This window comes from Xenopus tropicalis, chromosome 1, assembly GCF_000004195.4.
Source record: "Xenopus tropicalis strain Nigerian chromosome 1, UCB_Xtro_10.0, whole genome shotgun sequence".
Lineage (NCBI taxonomy): Eukaryota > Metazoa > Chordata > Amphibia > Anura > Pipidae > Xenopus > Xenopus tropicalis.
In genome coordinates, this window is record NC_030677.2 from 84,088,646 (window position 1) to 84,109,125 (window position 20,480).

A 20,480-nucleotide genomic window follows, 5' to 3' on the forward strand; every position below is an offset into this window, starting at 1 on the left:
TGTTTCTGCACATGGGCACAGGCACAACAAGAAGATTGAGCATACATGTTTCTCCCCGTGTGCCCTTGCCCTTATAGGTGTCCTTTGGCAGTCCTTCAAATGTGCAACAAATAGTAATTTCATCTATTGTCTGCACATTTAAATACACACAGGAATGCAGAAGTAAGAGATATAAAGAGGCTCAGTGATATCCTTATATATCACTTTGGAATGGAGAAGACAAGATGAACTGTGAGGGTACAGGGTGGGTTTTTCAGGCATGAGGAAGCAGCCACAAGTGCAGGCATGAGGAAGCAGACTCTGCACTTGTGGCTGAGAGAGGACAGTCTGTCCTGGGATGGAGAAGGAACAACTATCAAATTAAATGCTGATAGACCCATGGTCTGAGATTTGAGGCGTAATTTAAAGCTCTTTCTTGCCATTTGTACACTAAGGTGTTTCGATCTATAGATTTGGGAGAAGATGTTCCTCATGTATTGGTAAGAGTGTCAGCGAAGTTCTTTAGAGAGGAGATCAATTTGGTTCCTCTGGACTCCACTTATTTGTGGAGGGTGGTAAGATCTGTTTTACAGCTACTGAAAAAAATGAAAGTCAGTGAGGAAGTTCCAACAGTAAAGCAATTAATTGTGTTTTATGTACGACTGATGGACAAGTTATTGAAGATCTATAATATGTGTGTGTCAGGCTGAAAACCCTTTTCATCTAGAGCAACGGCCTACTTGAGAAAATTGTTGTAACATGTTCTACTGGGAGTAGCAGAAACCTATAATAGTACAACTTTAATAAAAAGCATTATACAACAATAACATACATTTTAAATGGGCTATGTACCAGTTAGCATAATATCTGGTAAGGTATTACTAGCTCAGAATACAGCTGATTGGGAGAGAAGAGTAACATTTTAGGTCCTCTGCTACTATGAAGCGCTTGTTGCAAGATCCTAGCACTGGCAGGGTTTATAGTGGCATTGCAGTGATGCGTCTATGTTTCAGAAAGATGTACAGTTAAGAGCCCAGGCTAATACAGAAGTGGAGGAAACACAAGGAATTGAATTTTAGGACATAGCTGAGGGGCTAGAGTTTGGTAACATTGGTAATTGAAACATTGCTGTGTTGTTGTCAGCTAGAATGACTGGTAGAATATGTTTATTTGCATGGATGGTGGGTAAATGTAAAAACTTTATATCAATGAAGGGAAGCAACGACTGTGTGTGGGTACAGCAGGGACAGGACAGTTGTGTAATGATTGCCCTGCAGTGACTGTGCAGGAAGATATGTGAGTGGATGGAGGGGACAAGATGAACTGTGCTGGGTGAAGGCCCTCAGCTTGAGAGAAAAATGTTCTGTAGATGGATAGTCAATGAAGAGAATGGATGCTAGAACAGGTTGTGCAGGCAAGGAGGGTACAGGATGGGTTCTTCAGGCATAAGGAAACAGAACAAGGAGAGGACAGTCTGTGCGGGGACAAGTAATGCAGGTTAGAGGAAACAAAATGAGCCATGTAAAGTCTGTTCAGTGAATAAGGTATATAGTATGGTTGTACTAGGATAGCTGGAATAGGATTGGGTCTGCAGTGGGGTCTATTTACATAGGGTTTAATATTTGCTGTTTTATAGACATTCAAATAAAGATATTTCTGAAGTCCAAACAAATGTCCTTCTGAACAGGCCTTTTATAAAAATATTAAATGTTCGGTACACAAGAACAAGTAATTGTAGAAGCTACCAGTAAGCATAATTTGGGCCTTTTCCTTAGAGGTGTCTTTCTGTCACCATTATAAGCACCAGTTACAGTTCTGGAGTTGGTTGGTGTGATCGCTTATTAATCTCACTCAGTGTGTGATTAATAAAGAAACTCTGTTCATACAAATGAAATATTTAAACATTCTACATGCTTTTTCAACAAGGGCTGCCAGTTGCATTTGAACTTTGATTTTTGCACAGTGTTAGAGATATTGTACCTGGGTAGAGAAATTCTTCTGTTAAAATCGTTTGCTCTACTGCTCATCCTTTTTTGTCACAAAAAGCCGGATAAGGTTTCCATCCTTTGTTGAAAGAAATGTGAAAAGCTTTTAAATGATTTAAAAGGCTCAAGCTTTTCTGTAATGAGGATAGTGTTAGCAGAATGCCTGATCCCTCATGTGCTTCTCTACTTCTATTTTGATCATCTAAAGCACTCACCTTTCTCTAACCTCTTTTTAGATCTGTGCTTTATCCTATCAGGAAACAAAAGCAGGTGCTGAAAAGAAAATTGCATGCTTCCAGTTGACAGAGCAGTAAATAAAACATCTATAAATGTGTCAGCCTTTATTACAGCAAGCACAATATCCTATTTTTCCAATAGAGATTTTCTATGAATTCTGCATGGTTGCAGCTGAAGGTAGCAATCATTTTCATATACTCTTCCTTCCTATAGACCAGTGCTGTCCAACTTCTACGGTGCCGAGGGCCGGAATTTCTCTAGCATACATGGTGGAGGGCCGCTAATGGAAGCCAGTTTTGACCACTCCCCTTTTTGAAACCACACCCACTTCAAACCACACCTATTTTATCACAATGGTGGTAGCACAGCAAAATCCCAAATGCTTGGTCCTTACTGTGGGGATATCAACCATCATTCATATGTGAAAGAATTATGTCATATTAAGATATACCCTTAAATTCCATATGCCTCCTGCTCCCCTGTGGATAGCAGAGCACCCCCCAGTACATAATTACACACCTTTGGGACCATTTAATGGCTATTTCCAACTGCTAACAAACTCTCACAACAAACCCCTGCCAGGTTCACCTCCCACAAGCAGCATAGGGCAAGCAGAGTATGGCACACACAGGCAGCACTCTGCCTGTCCTATGCTGTCTGTGTGTGCCATACTCTGCCTGCCCTACCCTTCCTGTGTGTGCCATACTCTGCCTGCCCTACCCTGCCTGTGTGTGCCATACTCTGCCTGCCCTACCCTTCCTGTGTGTGCCATACTCTGCCTGCCCTACCCTTCCTGTGTGTGCCATACTCTGCCTGCCCTACCCTGACTGTGTGTGCCATACTCTGCCTGCCCTACCCTTCCTGTGTGTGCGCCATACTCTGTCTGCCCTACCCTGACTGTGTGTGCCATACTCTGCCTGTGTGTGCCATACTCTGCCTGCCCTACCCTGACTGTGTGTGCCATACTCTGCCTGCCCTACCCTTCCTGTGTGTGCCATACTCTGCCTGCCCTACCCTGCCTGTGTGTGCCATACTCTGCCTGCCCTACCCTGCCTGTGTGTGCCATACTCTGCCTGCCCTACCCTGACTGTGTGTGCCATACTCTGCCTGCCCTACCCTTCCTGTGTGTGCCATACCCTCCCTGACCTATGCTGCCTGTGTGTGCCATACTCTACCTGCCCTATGCTGGCTGTATGTGCCATACTTTGCCTACAGTACCTATGTCTGAGGTGTGAAGAAGTGAACAATGGGAGTGATTACAGTCTGAGCCTGAGGTGTGAACTCTGCAGGGGGTGAACAATGCAGAAACTAAAAGGTGTGAAAAACACAGGGGATTACATTTTTAAACAATACAGAGGGATTACAGCCTGAATCTGAGGTGAGAACCATGCAGGGGGCCAGTTAATCTCAGTACTGATACCATTTAATGCTTACTCAAAGGTAAGCCATCAAAGCAGCCAGACAGGTGGGGGGCCACACAGAGGGGGGTCGCGGGCCGCATGTGGCCCGCGGGCCGCCAGTTGGACAGCACTGCTATAGACCATAGTACATCATATCATACAAAAAAAATTTTTGATCCCTCAGGCTGCATTTTGGAATCCCGGTTGGAGAGCCCTCGTCAAAACAACAGCTACATCTCATTATAGGAACTGCTGTTTTTTATATTCATTTGGTGGGACACCTGTGACCTGACCTGACTGTCCAATTCATGAAATCATGAGATCATTTTTTATAATCATTTCTACTGCACAATATATTCTACTAACATCTTACAAATACTGCTTAGATCGTTTGAAATCATTGCCACATTTTTAGGCATTAGGTATCTGAAATATAGCTGAAGAAATACAGTAAGGGAGAAGCAGAGGGGTGGGTGGAACAGACTTATGATAAATAAATAGAGACAGATCTGGGACATTCCATTTACCAAGCTACTATTGCCAATGGCAATCCTACTGCTTTAGTTGTTCTTAAGATAAGAGTCCTTAGTGTGACTCTGCATATATAAGTAATGGATGCTGATTATCCTTTTGCCACTTCTGCCAAACAGAATCCAGTTTATGGCAGATATTGTCACCTTTAAAGGTAGTTGTCATATGAAAGAATGTCTATTAAATAGTGTGAAATGGTTTTCAGGCTTGGTAGATACAAATACCTTATTCTCACTACACAACTTCAAAGGTTTACTATACTTTCAACGATTTGGGGGTTGCCCCCTTTGTCAGACATAACCATTCAGTGAAGCAGTAAACTATTTATAACAAACAGGTAGTAACATCACTAGAACAATTAATATAAAGTCCTGCAGGGTACACACCCAGAAAGCCCAATAAGATGAAAATCCAGTGTTTAGTCAATTGTGTTACTGTGTTTCCATATTATCCCAGTCCATGCTGTAAGAAAAATCACTATGTTACACAAAAATGCAACAATTATTAGAAATGATGAATCCAAAACAAAATAGTAACCTATGAGTATAACAAAATTAACGCTACCTTACCCTACCAGGCTAGCCTGTAGGATGCATCTCTATGCAACTCTAAGGAAGGAAAACAAAAGTTCGAATGAATGATTGTATATATAGACCTATCAAGATATTATATTAACTTTATAAAAAGCAAACTAAATTAAATTCCTCATTGAGGCCATGTGGATATTTAGTCTGTAAGACCCATATCCAATAACATTCAAGCTGTAGTAAAAGTTACATCTTTTTTTGCAATATTTTTTTTGAGTACAAAGTATTGGTGAAGGTGCCTTCCCCCATAACTACTGAGCGCCGAGCGGAAATAGCAAGGGAGGACTGGGTGTGCATGTGAAGAAATTTCTACTTCTATTTTGGTGGCCATGGCCTAGCATGGATGTGACATGACATTATAATACAGTTAACTGTAAAGATTATTCCATTTAGACAAAAACCTGAATAATATACTTACAGATTCATTTTTTTTTTAAATAAAAATAACTTTTTATTTAAAATTTGTACTTTTTTATGTACAGTATGCCAACTTCTATGCAGCATTAATACGCAGCTTGTTTTATAATTATTGATAAACCTTCAAACAATTATTCTTTTGTCCCACCCCCATACAATTCATGCATCATGCCCCCTTATCCAGTAGGGTTAGCACTTTTTCTAGAAAATAAAATTGCATCTTCTGTATGTCTAACAATTTATAACATAGCCAAGTGGCAACCCTACTTTCTAGACTAAACACTGTATATGCACCCAAACAATTCCCTTGCCTCCCTTTCTGTTTACCATGATCCTCTATATAAGGCAGCTAGCCCACTGGACACCCTTCTTGCAGTGCCTTAACCTCCCCTTGTTCTTACTGATGTGCCATTTTGTTCCTAAAAAAATGTTTTTTATATTTACAATCACATTTTCACCCATGTAACATAACTTTATGAAAAGAAACATCACTCTTCTCGAGTTATTTTTGGCAAGAATTAAAGTTTACTGCCCTCTGTTCACTCTACCTGGTAAAATGCACTAATGAGAAATTTAAGCTCCTCCGGTTAGTTTCGAGATATCAGATCAAGAATTCCACAAAAATCTTCATGGTCCCCCTATTAATATTTTGATTTTAGAGCTGGAAAGGCAGATTAAAACTGGCTTTCTTATTTTTAGTCTCTGCGTATGTGGTCACAACATGACCTTGCAAAGCTCCACATCAAAAGCTTCTTCTCGTGTTAATAATTCAGTTCTTAAGTGCAGTGGCCAAATTGCTTTTCCTATTTTAAGCACACAAAATGTCAAAACTCCTGAGCCTTGGGGACAATGGGAATACACTACATGATAGTGCTATACCTACTTCTACCATTATGGTATATGCTACTCATTCTGTTCTTTATTAAACCTTTATAGAAAACAAAGTAGGAAAGAATGCGAGTCTCTATGTACTATATATACACAAATATATTTATATATATTTACACACATACAAGGAATCTTAGTATATTTCCATGACACTTTCCTTGGCATCTGTGCTTAAATCTTATCAGGAATCCTTACAGCTTGCAGTCTGGAGTCTTCTAATTCCTTTGACAGCTTTATGGTTCGCTGGTACAATTTAAAATGCTATCAATCACTTTTTTTCCTTTTCAGATAGTCTTCAGCCTTTTCTTTAAGCTACAAGCATACATACGAACATTGTCATAATTACAGTTTGTGCAATTAAAAGCATATGCATTACGAAGGCTGACATTGGATAGGAAACAATGGAGTATTAAAGGAGTTGCCCTAAAGGTCCATTCACAGTAGTGTGTTAATTTTGTTATTCCAACTGAATGGGTTGCAACATATCAGCAAGATCTTAAAGGAACATGGTAATCACAATGTTAAATCCTGTGTGGGAAAAAAATCAGTTTGTGGGGCACCCTTTCCCCAGCTCTGAATTGATACAGAATGGCAGTCTTAGCTAAGCACCTTTTTTGGACCGTGGTGACAGAGGGCATACAGTGAGAATGTGCATCTTACAGGGTCCATATGACATACTAAATGCCTGTATTCAAGAAATGAATGTTGTGAGCCTCTTGTGCATAGCTATAGTGGGCTATTGACCTTCTATAATGGGATTGCTGGGTTTTGCTTATGGGAGTGGGTTTCGGCTGTGGGGTTTTCTGTCTCTTTTGTACAGATTTGTGAATAAAGACACATCTGTGAATGCATTGCCAAGTGGACCCAATAAAATATTTCTGTTTTAAATTACTCTTTCTTTCAATTTTGGTATATATCCTATACTGCATTTATCAGAGTAACATTAAAAAATAATTCTACCTTCGTAGGATGCTATTGTGTAACTCAAATGTTTCCCTATAGAAGTAATTTGTTTTGTGCTAGACACCATATTCTTATAGACCCACACATCTCTCACATTTAGTAATACCAGACTAAAAAGTGAGAACTTGGATACATGTAAGGTGACAGCTTTATTGCTACTGCAAGCAAAAGCAAAAGGAGGTCTGGAATTACCTGCTTCATTGCAGACAGAAGTTGCAGAATTTATTTTGACTTTCTAGTGATATGTTACTAAGGGGTTCAATTTATAATGTGTGAGACTGAAGTAATGGTGGAAGGTAGCAGAAGGTGCGTGTGTCTGTGTGGGGGTGGGAGCGTGCGTCTGTGTGGGGGTGAGTGCGTGCGTCTGTGTGGGGGTGGGCGCATGAGGGTGGGCCTGTGCGTCTGTGTGAGGGTGGGCACGTGCGTCTGTGTGAGGGTGGGAGCATGCGTCTGTGTGGGGGTGGGAGGGTTGGAGCGTGCGTCTGTGTGGGGGTGGGAGGGTGGGAGCGTGCTTCTGTGTGGGGGTGGGAGGGTGGGAGCGTGCTTCTGTGTGGGGGTGGGAGGGTGGGAGCGTGCGTCTTGAGGTCTGGAATTACCTGCTTCATTGCAGACAGAAGTTGCAGAATTTATTTTGACTTTCTAGTGATATGTTACTAAGGGGTTCAATTTATAATGTGTGAGACTGAAGTAATGGTGGAAGGTAGCAGAAGGTGCGTGTCTGTGTGGGGGTGGGAGCGTGCGTCTGTGTGGGGGTGAGTGCGTGCGTCTGTGTGGGGGTGGGCGCATGCGTCTGAGTGAGGGTGGGCGCATGAGGGTGGGAGCGTGCGTCTGTGTGGGGGGTGGGAGCGTGCTTCTGTGTGGGGGTGGGAGGGTGGGAGCGTGCTTCTGTGTGGGGGTGGGAGGGTGGGAGCGTGCGTCTGTGTGGGGGTGGGAGGGTGGGAGCGTGCGTCTGTGTGGGGGTGGGAGGGTGGGAGCGTGCGTCTGTGTGAGGGTGGGAGCGTGCGTCTGTGTGGGGGTGGGAGCGTGCGTCTGTGGGAGGGTGGGAGCGTGCGTCTGTGTGGGGGTGGGTGCGTGCGTCTGTGTGGGGGTGGGAGGGTGGGCGCGTGCGTCTGTGTGGGGGTGGGAGGGTGGGCGCGTGCGTCTGTGTGGGGGTGGGCGCGTGCGTCTGTGGGAGGGTGGGTGCGTGCGTCTGTGTGGGGGTGGGAGGGTGGGTGCGTGCGTCTGTGTGGGAGGGTGGGTGCGTGCGTCTGTGTGGGGGTGGGAGGGTGGGTGCGTGCGTCTGTGTGGGGGTGGGAGGGTGGGTGCGTGCGTCTGTGTGGGGGTGGGAGCGTGCGTCTGTGTGGGGTGGGAGGGTGGTTGCGTGCGTCTGTGTGGGGGTGGGAGGGTGCGTCTGTGTGGGGGTGGGAGGGTGCGTCTGTGTGGGGGTGGGAGGGTGGGTGGGTGCGTGCGTCTGTGTGGGGGTGGGAGGGTGGGTGGGTGCGTGCGTCTGTGTGGGGGTGGGAGGGAGGGTGGGTGCGTGCGTCTGTGTGGGGGTGGGAGGGTGGGTGCGTGCGTTTGTGTGGGGGTGGGAGGGTGCGTGCGTCTGTGTGGGGGTGGGAGGGTGGGTCTGTGTGGGGGTGGGTCTGTGTGGGGGTGGGAGGGTGGGTCTGTGGGAGGGTGGGTGCGTGCATCTGTGTGGGGGTGGGAGCATGTGTCTGTGAAGAGGTGGGAGGGTGGGTGCGTGTGGCTGTGAGGGAGTGGGTGGTTTGGTGCGTTTGTCTGTGAGGAGGTGGAAGGGTGGGTGCGTGTGTCAGTGAGGGTAAATCTTTTGTCCTCTCGCTGCATTTTACAGTTTGGTCACTTACCTTTAATAATAATGGCACCTACTGGACACAGAGGCTCTTTGCTGCACAGGATAAGATAAATCTTTTCCTGCTCTTCCAGTTGTTCCTTTAACATTAAAGCATTAGAACTCAGTTTATACCATACTGTATGTTTGCTCCCAGTTGCCAATCAGAATTGAGCATTGGTACAATTAAAATGAGGACAGGACATAGTGTACCCATGTATAGTGCATTGGTGTTATTGTCTTAGGAAGACATTAGCCGGGGCTAATGACTACAGCAACCAGTTAATATTTTATATTTATGCACCACAGGCACCTTAATGCAAAAGTGATGTTGCTAGTGTGATGTCCCTGAGCACGGGACCAGTCTATGGGCACATAAGCAGCACAGGGGCAGGTAACGGTACTACAAGCTTTATTAACAAGCAATCCCTTTGGTTCAAAACAAGGTATAACTGCTCAACAGGAGTCCCTCTGGCAGTGCCCGGCCTCAGGCAGCAGGCTCATGTAGGGACCCATAGGGTTAAGCTCCCTATGGCTTTATTTCCCTATCTTTTCTTATCTGTACTGTTATTGGGCAGAGCCCTCTATATTCAAGTTACAGTTTCTTAAGCTATCCCTTAAGGTGGCCATACACGCACCGATAATATCGTACGAAACCTCGTTTCGTACGATATTCGGTGCGTGTATGGTATGTCGGCGAGTCGACCGATATCGCAGGAAGCTGCTGATATCGGCCGACTCGCCGATCGGACCAGTTTGAAAACTTTGATCGGGCACCATAGAAGGCGCCTGACCAAAATTCTCCCTTCAGCGCTGAATCAGCAGAAGGAGGTAGAAATCCTATTGTTTCTACCTCCTTACCTGCCGATTCAGCCCTGAATGGTGTGTGGCGGATCTGACGATGTTTCGTGCGACCATCGGTAAAGCTGGCCACGTGTATGGCCAGCTTTACAGGTTTAGTCAGGTTGACCACTCCCCTTGGCAGACTATATAGTGTCTTGCACAAGGGAGTGTCTTTCTCTTTGGCTGCCCCTGTCTCAGGCCTCAGTCCACTGAGCCTGGGTGCAGACGGCCCCAGTAAAAGCCACTTACCGTATATACTCGAGTAAAAGCCGAGTTTTTCAGCACCCAAAATGTGCTGAAAAATTAACCCTCGGCTTATACTCGAGTCCCTACAGCTTGCACCCTCTGCTACCTGATTCCCTGTGCGCTCGTCTGCGTGCCTCTCCTTCCTGGCTACTTGCCTCACACGCCTCATCGCATTAGACACGCCCACACCTATTCAGCACTGCTCCGTTAACTTTAAAACAGTGAGTTTTATATCTTCCTTGCATTCCTCTTGTGGTGCTGCCGTCCCCAGTGTTTCTGCCTCCTCCTCTGCCTTACCTTCAATGTAAACGCTCCTCTTCAAGTGTGGCACGTTCATGAGTTATTGTAGCTGCCCTGATGGGGGGGGGTGGAAGCTCCGGGAGGATGAGGGACGGGGGAGGGGGCAGAGCAGGGAGAAAATAGAAGGCAGAAAACAAATGTGCTTGAAGTTATATTCACTTTGTTGAAGGTGGAGGGTCAAGGCATAAACACTGAAAATGGATGGCAGCACGAAGGACTGAGCATGGATGTGGGGGAGTTGGAAAGCTGGGGGGGGGGGGAGTTGGAGTGCATAGGGAATACATAATGCTGAAAGTTATTAGTGAATTAAGCAGAGCTGAAAATCTGTGGCACAGATGGACAAAAAGGGGTAATTTTTCATAGGTAAAACTTCATAACTCCCTGAGGTGCTGGTGATGCTCTAAATGATTTAAACAGCCACCCTCCTCCACCCAGAGGGGTTGCCTGGGCAAGCACTAAGTTTCATACATGTAAGCATTTAAAACCATGTGCTAATAAGCCTCCATTTATAATTGTGGGTTATGTATGTACTGGTATGTGCTATGCACTTATCCCATCTCAAACTAAAAGATTAGAACTGTTCAGGGCCAAAATGTAGCATGGGATGGGAAATACTGTGGCTGTCATAAAATGCTGGGGTTCAGTCACTGTTATGACATGCAGGTGCTATAGATGGGAGCCAGGTTGTTTGTCTTAAACCATTAGTGTACTTGCAACTAATGTCATTTCCCACCATAGGCTTATACTCGAGTCAATAGGTTTTTCCAGTTTTCTTAGGTAAAATTAGGTACCTCGGCTTATATTCGGATCGGCTTATACTCGAGTATATACGGTATATCATCTGAAGTCGGGGACAGGGCCCCGTGAATGAGGAGAAGACAGTATAGCAGCATATTTCATAGCACCCTCTAGGAGTGGTGAGTTCAAACAGAATTATATAGAAAGAGCAGCCATTTGCTCCATCAAGGATAATAGCAAAGGAGTAGTCTTCCTAACAGGCATTACTGGCCTTAGGTTAGGGGCACAGAAGTGCTAGGGAATTAGGTTAGCAAATATGCCTTGCCCTAACCTCCACAAGAGCATGGGACTATGCCGGTGAGCTTTCCTACCTATCCTTCTGTTGGTGTTGTACCTGCCCAACCTCTTGATGAGAAGGGATATCCAGGGGAGCATCATATTTCTGCTATTCATCTATTTTACATCAATTGTATAACTGCATACTGTTCTGCATCTATTGAGTAAGTATTGAAATACCCTGAATACCATTGTCTTGGACAATAAAGCATTATCTAGTTCATCCATAAGAATCCTCTGGCGTCCATTTCTATCTATTGCACCACACTATTTCAGCTAGTTGTAGTTTAACAATACCCTCAGCTCCATTATCTAACTCCCACTTAGCGGAGGCCCACTCCTTTGTATTAAGGTCGCATGTAACACATGCTCTACAGCACGCTACTAGCCTGGGTTGGCCATATTATAGCCAAATAGGTGTTACACTCACATGTATGTGACAGTTATTTAGTAGATCTGGGCCACCAGCCCGGTTTGAGACACAGCCCAGTAATGAGAGTAGCTCTCCCTGCTGTAAGTGCTGTATGGTCTTTGTACATAAAGTCCCTTATAATAGTCACTTGCAGCTCCCAGGCAGTCCAGTAACAGTTCACCTCACAGTGAGTCTCACAGTTGCACTTCTGTAGGTGTGGGGATAACGGGAAGATTAACTCAACTGCTGGTGTACAGTGCTGGGGAAATGCAATCCAAAAGGAGGGGACGCCGCAGCTTGTCCCACTCTGCTTTGCAGCCACCAGTCCCCACTGCAGCCAGCCTTTCCAGCAGCTTCTCTCTCAGCAGCTACTTCCTCTTCCCTCTGACCCCTCAGAGCTAACTGCTTCCTGTCCATGGGACCTCCTGGCCCCTCCCTCCTGAGCCAGCAGCTTCCAGAGCTATTAGGAGTCTTTTCACAGCTAGTAGCAACAAATCAGCACTTACTGTAGCTTTAATCAGCCCTCTAAGGGGCATCACCATAATTTCTGATCCACTGATTGAGATTCAGCCTCTTCAGTAGTAAGAAATAGTAAATTAGGCCCTGTGTCTATAAGTAAAAGTGCCTGTTGGAGGCAGAAAGGGAAAATACAGTTGGGCTCATTTATCAACACTGGGCATGATGTAGAACTATACAAATTTTACTAGTCACCAAGCATTACTGCCCAGTGTTGATAAATGCTCCTCTGTCATCAGAAACATTTAATGCAGGGCAAGAGCAGAAAAAAAACCAGCCCGAAGTATTGGTATTTATTCCGTTAGTCAGTTACATGTTAATGTTGGTATATAAGAGCAGGGCAGGTAACCTGGGGATAGGGGGGCACAATTCTCTGAACCCTGTCAAAACTGTGAACAATAATAAATTATTTTATGGTTTTGGAAATGTTGTCTATTTATGGGGATTTCCAGTGGGAAAAGGTGTATATTTGCTGACAGTCCTGCATATATTAGCTGCCAAATCCTGGGTCTGTGTCTCCCAACCAGATTTAAAATCCAGCCCTGCCAACCAGCACTAAGGTTAAACGCATCTCCAAAGCCCATTTTAGGGTAAAATTCTCCAAATTCACTAAAATCAGTCAAAGGAAAATCCTCTAGTCTGGGGGGTGCAGGATCCTACTATTTACCCCTTTTTTAGGCTAAAATGAGGGTTATTTGGCATAAAATCTCTCAGAAGGGGTGTGTTTTTACCTCTCATCACAGTGCCAACCAACGGACTAAACCAACTGTCACACCTCTAGGTGTGAAGTCACCTCTCATCACATGACAGGTGCTGCTATTAAAGGGGAAGTGTACCCTAATGAGTCAGGTGTATATGGCATTTATTTGGCCTCAGATGTACAGTACACACATAGCTTATTCTGCACACAGAGCATCGCTTTGTATGTGTGGCCTATTGAGTAAGTGCAGTTACTGTGCTGCCATATCTCTTGGCAAGATCCTCTCATTCATCAGCCATGGTTTCAGTCAGTGCTGCTGCTGTTGCTAAGTGTGGTGAAAACAAGAGGGTCCTTAGCTTGTAGGGTGCCCCTTCCTTAGCCTGAATAGGGGGTAGAGATGGGGTTACACTCAGCCCCAGCAATAGAAAGACCTTTGTCCTTAACTGGGGAAATGCTTTATACAAGGTATGTCTTGTAGGCATGTTTCTTCTAGTAAGGGAGCAGCACAAATCATTCATTACTCTGGCAGTGACCAGGCTGCTTGGCTGTTGGGCCTGAAACTATTCTCCAAGTAGAAGCTGTTGCATCTTGGGAATCAGGAAGTGATGCTGCATCCACCCTGAGGTCAGTAACACAATATGCCATACATATTACAGAAACCTCCATAAATCAGGGCTTTGACTTTTATAGTCATCCCACTGAGTTCTCCCCACAAGGAGAGCACAAACAGGTGCCCCAGTCTCTATAATACAATAGTGATTCTCTGCCTCTCTCCTGATAACATTGCAGCTATAACTGACAGCTGCTGCAGCCCCCATACTTGTTTCTTTTTACCTGGGCTGACTCACAGCGTGGTCACATGATGCTGTGTGTGCGAGAAGAGTGTTGTACAATATGGCTCTGCCTTAGTGTGGACAAATGGCTAATTGCGCTTAAGTATATTTTAACCCAGTGGCATAACTACTGGTGCGATTGCACTGGGACCTGCAGTGAGACGTGATTTGGGAAATCACTGCGGGCAAATCTGCGTATTTGTTTGCGCACCCTTCCCAAAATTAGACTGGGTTCTCTTCTGGAGGGGAGGGGGCCCAGGTTTACATCCTCCACCCAGCAGTAGTTTCGGTAACAGACTAGAGGAGAAATTGGTGGGAGCCCGAGGTTTTATTAATACAGGTATTAGTATTTATTTAAACTATGACACTATTTCCATTATATTTGAAACAAATGCTCAAGGTGGACTGAGAATTTGATTGATGAAAGTCAATGCAGTTAACAAAATAGTTAAAGAAGGAGGTATGGGCTGATACCAGGCTTAGAGCAGGATAAGTAGCTAAGATTATACATAGGGGTAATTTATTACAAGGGCCAGAGCAGCGATGGATGCTCCTTTGTCCATACCTTTTAAGTACCATATAGTATAATGTAGACATTGATATTTTGAGACAATCTGTAATTGGCCTTCATATAACTTTTTGCTAAGCAGCTTTTCAGTTTGGTATGTGAGTAGACGTTTGTTTGCTAGGGTCTTTTTTACCCTTGCAACCAAGCAGTGGTTTGAACAAGAGGCAGGAATATAAATAGGAGAGGACCAGCATACAAATATTAGTATTAAAACGTATCAATAACAATAAAATTATAGCCCTTAAAAGGAATACTTTTAGGCATCAGAAGCATGCAGTAGGGGGTCAAAAACTAATGACTGCTGCTTCTGCTTATATTGCCCACGGGTTGCAGCACTGGATCCACTACTGGTCAGAAATGCTCACATTGTTACCAATTAGGTCACACATATGGCTGGCCAAATTGTACTGATATGATTATTCAGCATGTTGTCCAGTCCTTATGCAGTGGTAGCTGGCGTGATGGAGTTTAATCTACCAAATTGCTCAATAGCCCATGATCGTACAGCCTGGATACAAACCAAACTGTATAAAGAAGTAGTTGATAGAGTCCTCTCATTACAATCCAATTTCCCCATCTGCACAAACATTGAACTTCCCATTGTACATAACAGGCAGCATTTTTCCCATTCACTGGAATGTAACATTGGCCTAAGGCAGTGCTGTCCAACTGTCAGCCCGTGCTCCGCATCCAGCCCATGGCCCCCCTCTGTGTGGCCCCCACCTGTCTGGCTGCTATGACTGCTTACCTTTGTATAAGATTTAAATGGTATCAGTACTGTGATTAACTGGCCCCCTGCATTGTTCACACCTCTGATTTAGGCTGTAATCCCCCTGTATCGTTTAAACATTTATTCCCTGTACTGTTCACACCTTTTAGTCCCTGTATTGTTCACCTGTTCATACCTCAGACAGACTGTAGGAGCTGTGAAGCATTGTATCACTATATGCACTGCCTGTCCTATCTGCCAGTGTGTATAGCACACACAGGCAGCATAGGGCAGAGCATGGCACACACAGGCAGCATAGGGCAGGCTGAGTATGGCACACACAGGCAGCATAAGGCATCCATTTAAAGCTTACACAAAGGTAAGCAGTCACAGCAGCCAGACAGGTGGGGTGCCACTCAGACAGCACTGGTTTAAAGGATTTGTTTAAAGTAATATATGGAATTATACACCTGAAAAAGAAACACCATAGTTTATAAAAACATTCCCAACTAGCATAATAGGATCTTCAGGCATTAGGGTCTATGATTGGTTGGTTGTACAAAAAAAAAAAAAACACTTTAAAAGTCAGCCCCAAGGAACAAAACTGTGATATGTATCAGCCAGCAAAGGCATCTAGATTTCACAATACATGTGAGAAGACTAAATCCTTTTGCATTTTTGCATTTCAAAGAAACCTGGAAATGATAGAACTTTCATGTTTGCATTATATGTTCTATGTCGCATGGCATGTAGAAAAGTATTTGATGGAACAAGTTGTTTAAGCTTGTGGTTTTCAATATTTATCCTAACTATATAGGGATGAGCAGATCACATTACAGATGCCTCAGTGTCTTGGGAATTATTTTAACAATAACAATTAAATCTGAATTTCATATCATGGAAGTAAGAAACTTTCAAAATATCTGCTTAAAACGCTTTACTGTTTCTACAATAATCAAGTGCCTGTTAACTATCGCCCTCATCTCACTCTTAATGGTCTGTGTCGGAGTCAGTTGTTTTGGAATACATTTAGCTGTGATAAATTGTCTAGGCCAAGGGAGTGCATGCCAATGCATTTGACCTAAGTGTCAATCAAAATATTATTCCTGCATGTAGAAATACAAATTGGGCCCAGGTGTCAGTGGGCCCTCCTGCCTCTAACCATTTGGTCTTTCATGGCCATCCCCTTTTCTTGCTTGGAAACAAAGAGATTAAAGACTGGATTATAGTATGTAAAGAAAATAGACCAGTGGATCAAAGAGGTTAAATGAGAAGAGGAAGAAAATAGTTTGGAGAATGGGCCCGTGGTTTGAGGTTCTCTGGTGGGCCCCTGGCATCTCAGTCCAACACTGTGGAGGTATCTATAAAAATAAATCCTATAAAACAGCTCATTATGTGATGTGGGAAACACTGCTTCATCTAAATAAACCATTTTCATAAAAACAAATCTTTTTATTAGTATGTTCTATGGGTTAATCCTAAATAGGAAATTGCCATTTTAAGATTAAGGGCCACCTCCTGGGATGATATAAATCACAGTCCATGAAAACCAATTAATGGACAGAGCTCCATCTTTTACTCCCACACTTTTTCTGTTATAGTTAGAGCTGCATTATTTCCTGTCAGCTGATCTTCGAGAGAGCACACAGATCATCACAAAATGGTAGCAATATTTAGGGCCTGATTTATCAAGATTTGAGTTTAGAGCTTAATATATAAAAACTTGCCTAAATTCTATTCATTCCAATGGGATTTTTAAAAGCTATTTATCAAATGGTTCTACATCATACTAATTTAATTTAAAGGTAGACAACCCATTTAACCTTTAGTGGATGTGCTTTCCACAATGTATAATTTTAATTTGAATACAGCACTGGCTGCTTTTACCAGTGAGGTATGAAAGGAAGGTTGGGGAGGCACATAAGCCTTTTTTAGACGCTAAGTTAGGAAGCACTGGTGGGTGTAGGTTGCAACAGAGCCCTGCTCTTCAAATGAGCACTAAGGAGTGGTACAAGGTTAGAAAAACTGGGTGGAGCACACAGCAGCCAATCAGATTTCATTCAGTGACTTCATGTTTTTCAAACCAACATGAAGTTTGTTCTCAAACTTCCCTTTCTAGTTTATAGTTATTATTCCACTCCCCATGTCTATAACAGTATAAAATTGGAAACTTATTGCCAGGACAAGCAGTTACAATAGGTTTCTTTATTGTAAACAACATACACAAAGAATAACAGAAACTGTACAAGAGATATAAATTCTTACTGTCAAAGGAACATGCATTACAAACATATGTACTTGCTGAGACAGAAAACTTGTGTTCAACCCTTACAGTTACACAGATTTATCAGCAGAAAAATGCCCCGCTAGACTTAACACTGGCTACATACAGACACAGTTTAAGCACCCACCGTAGGTAACTCTGCATATATTTAGTTATTACAAGCCCAAGAACTGCCCTACAGCTTTGTAATCACCATAGATGGTGCAAGGTATTAGGATCCAAACGAACAAATAGCAACAGCACTCAGAGCTACATGCGGGACTTGCCCTTCAATTATCCTTTATTGCGGAAATGCAACGTTTCAGGGCAAAGACAGCCCCTTTGTCAAGCATGACAAAGGGGCTGTCTTTGCCCCGAAACGTTGCATTTCCGCAATAAAGGATAATTGAAGGGCAAGTCCCGCATGTAGCTCTGAGTGCTGTTGCTATTTGTTCGTTTGGAGTCTGTGGGGAGGGTGCCGATCCCTCCAAGCATTGTGCACCAAGCGGTGATTTTCTTTTGGAGAGCTGAGGGAGTGCGGGTGAAGGTACATTTTGAACTCGTGCAAGGTATTAGGATGCAATTAGGCATTCCCTCAAACCCTGTAATATGATTTGATGGGAAATAGACTAAATGGAAGATAATCCATAATTACAGTAGTTTAAATGCCAAATTGGAGAGCTGCAGAAAAAAAGCTAAATAGTTCAGTGCAATCATGCATACACATTATTAGAATATAGCCATCAACCTGATGCTTTAATACAATTGTAAGGTGGATTCCCCTTTTAACAACCTTTACAAATGAAATGTATTACAGGCACTACAGAGCCTCTCCAGTAAGGTTCATAAAAAAAAAAAATAAGACTCCCTGCTCCAGTGACAGCAACAAACACCACTGGTTCTACAAAATATTTTGCTGTGTGGTCTAAGCTTTTAAAGGCATATGTCATGATTATGCCAAATGGAAATTGGTATCTGATGTCAATTCTCTTTATTGGAAATTGAAAAGATCTGCCAATAACCAAGAGATTAAACAAAACCAAGAAAAGAAAAAAAGTTCTTTAAATGACTATTTACAGGCTATTTATTCTATAAGCCATACACTGACAAGGCCACATTTAAAAAGACATGACAAGAAACGATATTTACAGTTACAATTAATTGATTTTGCAATATTTTTTTTTTTGGAATTGCAATTGTGATAAAAGCCACAAAAAAGAGGCTAAAAACATTTCAGAATTTCAAAAATAGTGCAGTTTTACAGCATTTAAAAACAGAACAGTGTAATGTTACAAGTTCTCGTTTACCGTGGAATTGAAAATTGCATCAGTATTGCTGGACTTCTTTGTCATCTCCTCCTGCAAATAAACCCAGAACAAAAGGTAACCAAAAAGGAATTATCCTGAAAAGTACAGACGCACCAAATTCATAGTTATGTGTGCATTATAAACAGCTGTTGTTACTCTATAATAAGCAGTTAATATAAAGAGTTCCAGTAATTAATTTGCTAATTAGTTGGGGGACAGTGGAGCTTGAACCCCACCCACCTACCCATCTGCTTGACGCACAAGTTATGCTGTGGGATCCAATAACTAATCATTAGTAGTTCATATAAATAGAAAAACAATGAATGTGCTAGTAAGTCAGTCTTTTAATGGTGGTCCGTGGAGTTTATATGTTATGTAAATTTCTTTGAAAGTAACACATTTTTGCATATGTTATGTAAGTTCTGTAAGTATAGGGGGCCCAAAAACTAGTCCTTCCACTGCTGGAAAGTTAATTTAGCAGCTGCTCATATCATACAGTAAATAGATCCCAATAGGAAGTTTGTAAAACTGTATAACTTTCGTGACAAGGCCGGGACCCCATTTGGACAAAGATTTTACTGGGCCAGGCATAACAGTCCCCCTCTTCCCTCCTGATGGTGGCCCTGAATTTGTTGCCTTACAATCTTTGAAAGTTTAACCAAAAAGGCTGGTCCAGACTGGGATTTAAAACAGGCCCTGGCATTTCAAATACACAGACGCCAAAACAACCCACCACCAGCTCAATAAATTCACTGTCTATGGCATCTTACAGCATCCCTGCTGGCATTTGCCTTAATCCACGGATTGCCAGTCCAGGCCTGCTATTAGGCTTTAGCTCTCATTTCCCTCCTTTATGGGCAGTTGAGTGATTCATATAGCAATGTTTCAGCAAATCCAGTGGGACCACATTTCTCATTCAGTACAATAAATAGGGACATATTATGGAAATTCAGATACCGAAAATCATTTGAGGTAGAAGTTTAACAGATGATTCTGAGCAAATGGGCAGAATGGGATAGACAAAGGCACATTGTACCAAAACTCTAAATGTAAAAGTAGAAGCAAGATTTTGAGGCGCTTGCAGATGTGACTCCACAGCAATAAAACAGTGCATAGTATCTGATAAGAACCGCTCTGTAGCTTTTACCCCATTGGTGCCAGAGTGAAGGGTTAAAATGAATCTGCTTCATGAAATCCTTTATCAGCAACTTGAAACTGCAGTGACCAGTGAAGGGGGTGGGGGTGCATGGATCTGAGGGCTAACTCTACTTATAGAGATTCAGTCATTTCAGTTCAGGCTAGCTTGAGAACAGATTCAATTCAAGTAAGGGTTGCCTATGGGCCCAGAGTAAAACCAGCACCATATATTATTCATTATTGCCTACAAGATCAGGGGTTCACTTATCCTATATGTCTCATTTAACAGTGCTCTCATTTTAGCCACTAAGGTTCTTGCATTGGTAAACATGCAATTTATACCAGTATCAACATATAGTTAATGCATTCCCATGTTCCTTTATAATGCTCAGATACTCATCTAAACCTGACAGAATTTCTCACTGCTCTCCCCCAATGCCAAATGTAAAATCTCCTCTAATTTCTAGTCATCCTTTCCCCCTGAAAACACCTGCACCATCATAATTTAGGGTGCAGCCCATACCTTGAAACAGACTGTAGATTAGCATCCATAAAGTGGCTCCCTTCACCTAGTTTTCCAAAATCCTTTTTAAGAGCTTTCACTTTTCCTCTAACCTTATCATTGGTACCAACATGTACCACAACCACCTCATGCAGAACCCTAGCTCCAGCCAGCCAGACAGATTGGCATGCAAGGTCCTTGTGACAGGTTACAGTATCAAACTTTCTAAGTAATACTTTAGTTACACCTTGGGAA

General features: G+C 43.1%; 1 protein-coding gene across 3 annotated transcripts in view; it reads right to left on the reverse strand.

The window, feature by feature from the left end:
* Positions 1 to 17,909: 17,909 nt before the first annotated feature.
* Positions 17,910 to 20,480, reverse strand: part of prc1.2 (protein regulator of cytokinesis 1, gene 2) — a 30,431-nt gene continuing 27,860 nt past the window's right edge. For 2 of the 3 annotated variants that reach the window (XM_012967738.3, XM_012967703.3), the window contains one exon: positions 17,910 to 18,637. In XM_012967738.3, coding sequence (XP_012823192.2) covers positions 18,569 to 18,637 — 69 coding nt within the window. In that variant the 3' untranslated portion in view covers positions 17,910 to 18,568. 3 annotated transcript variants of the gene reach the window in all.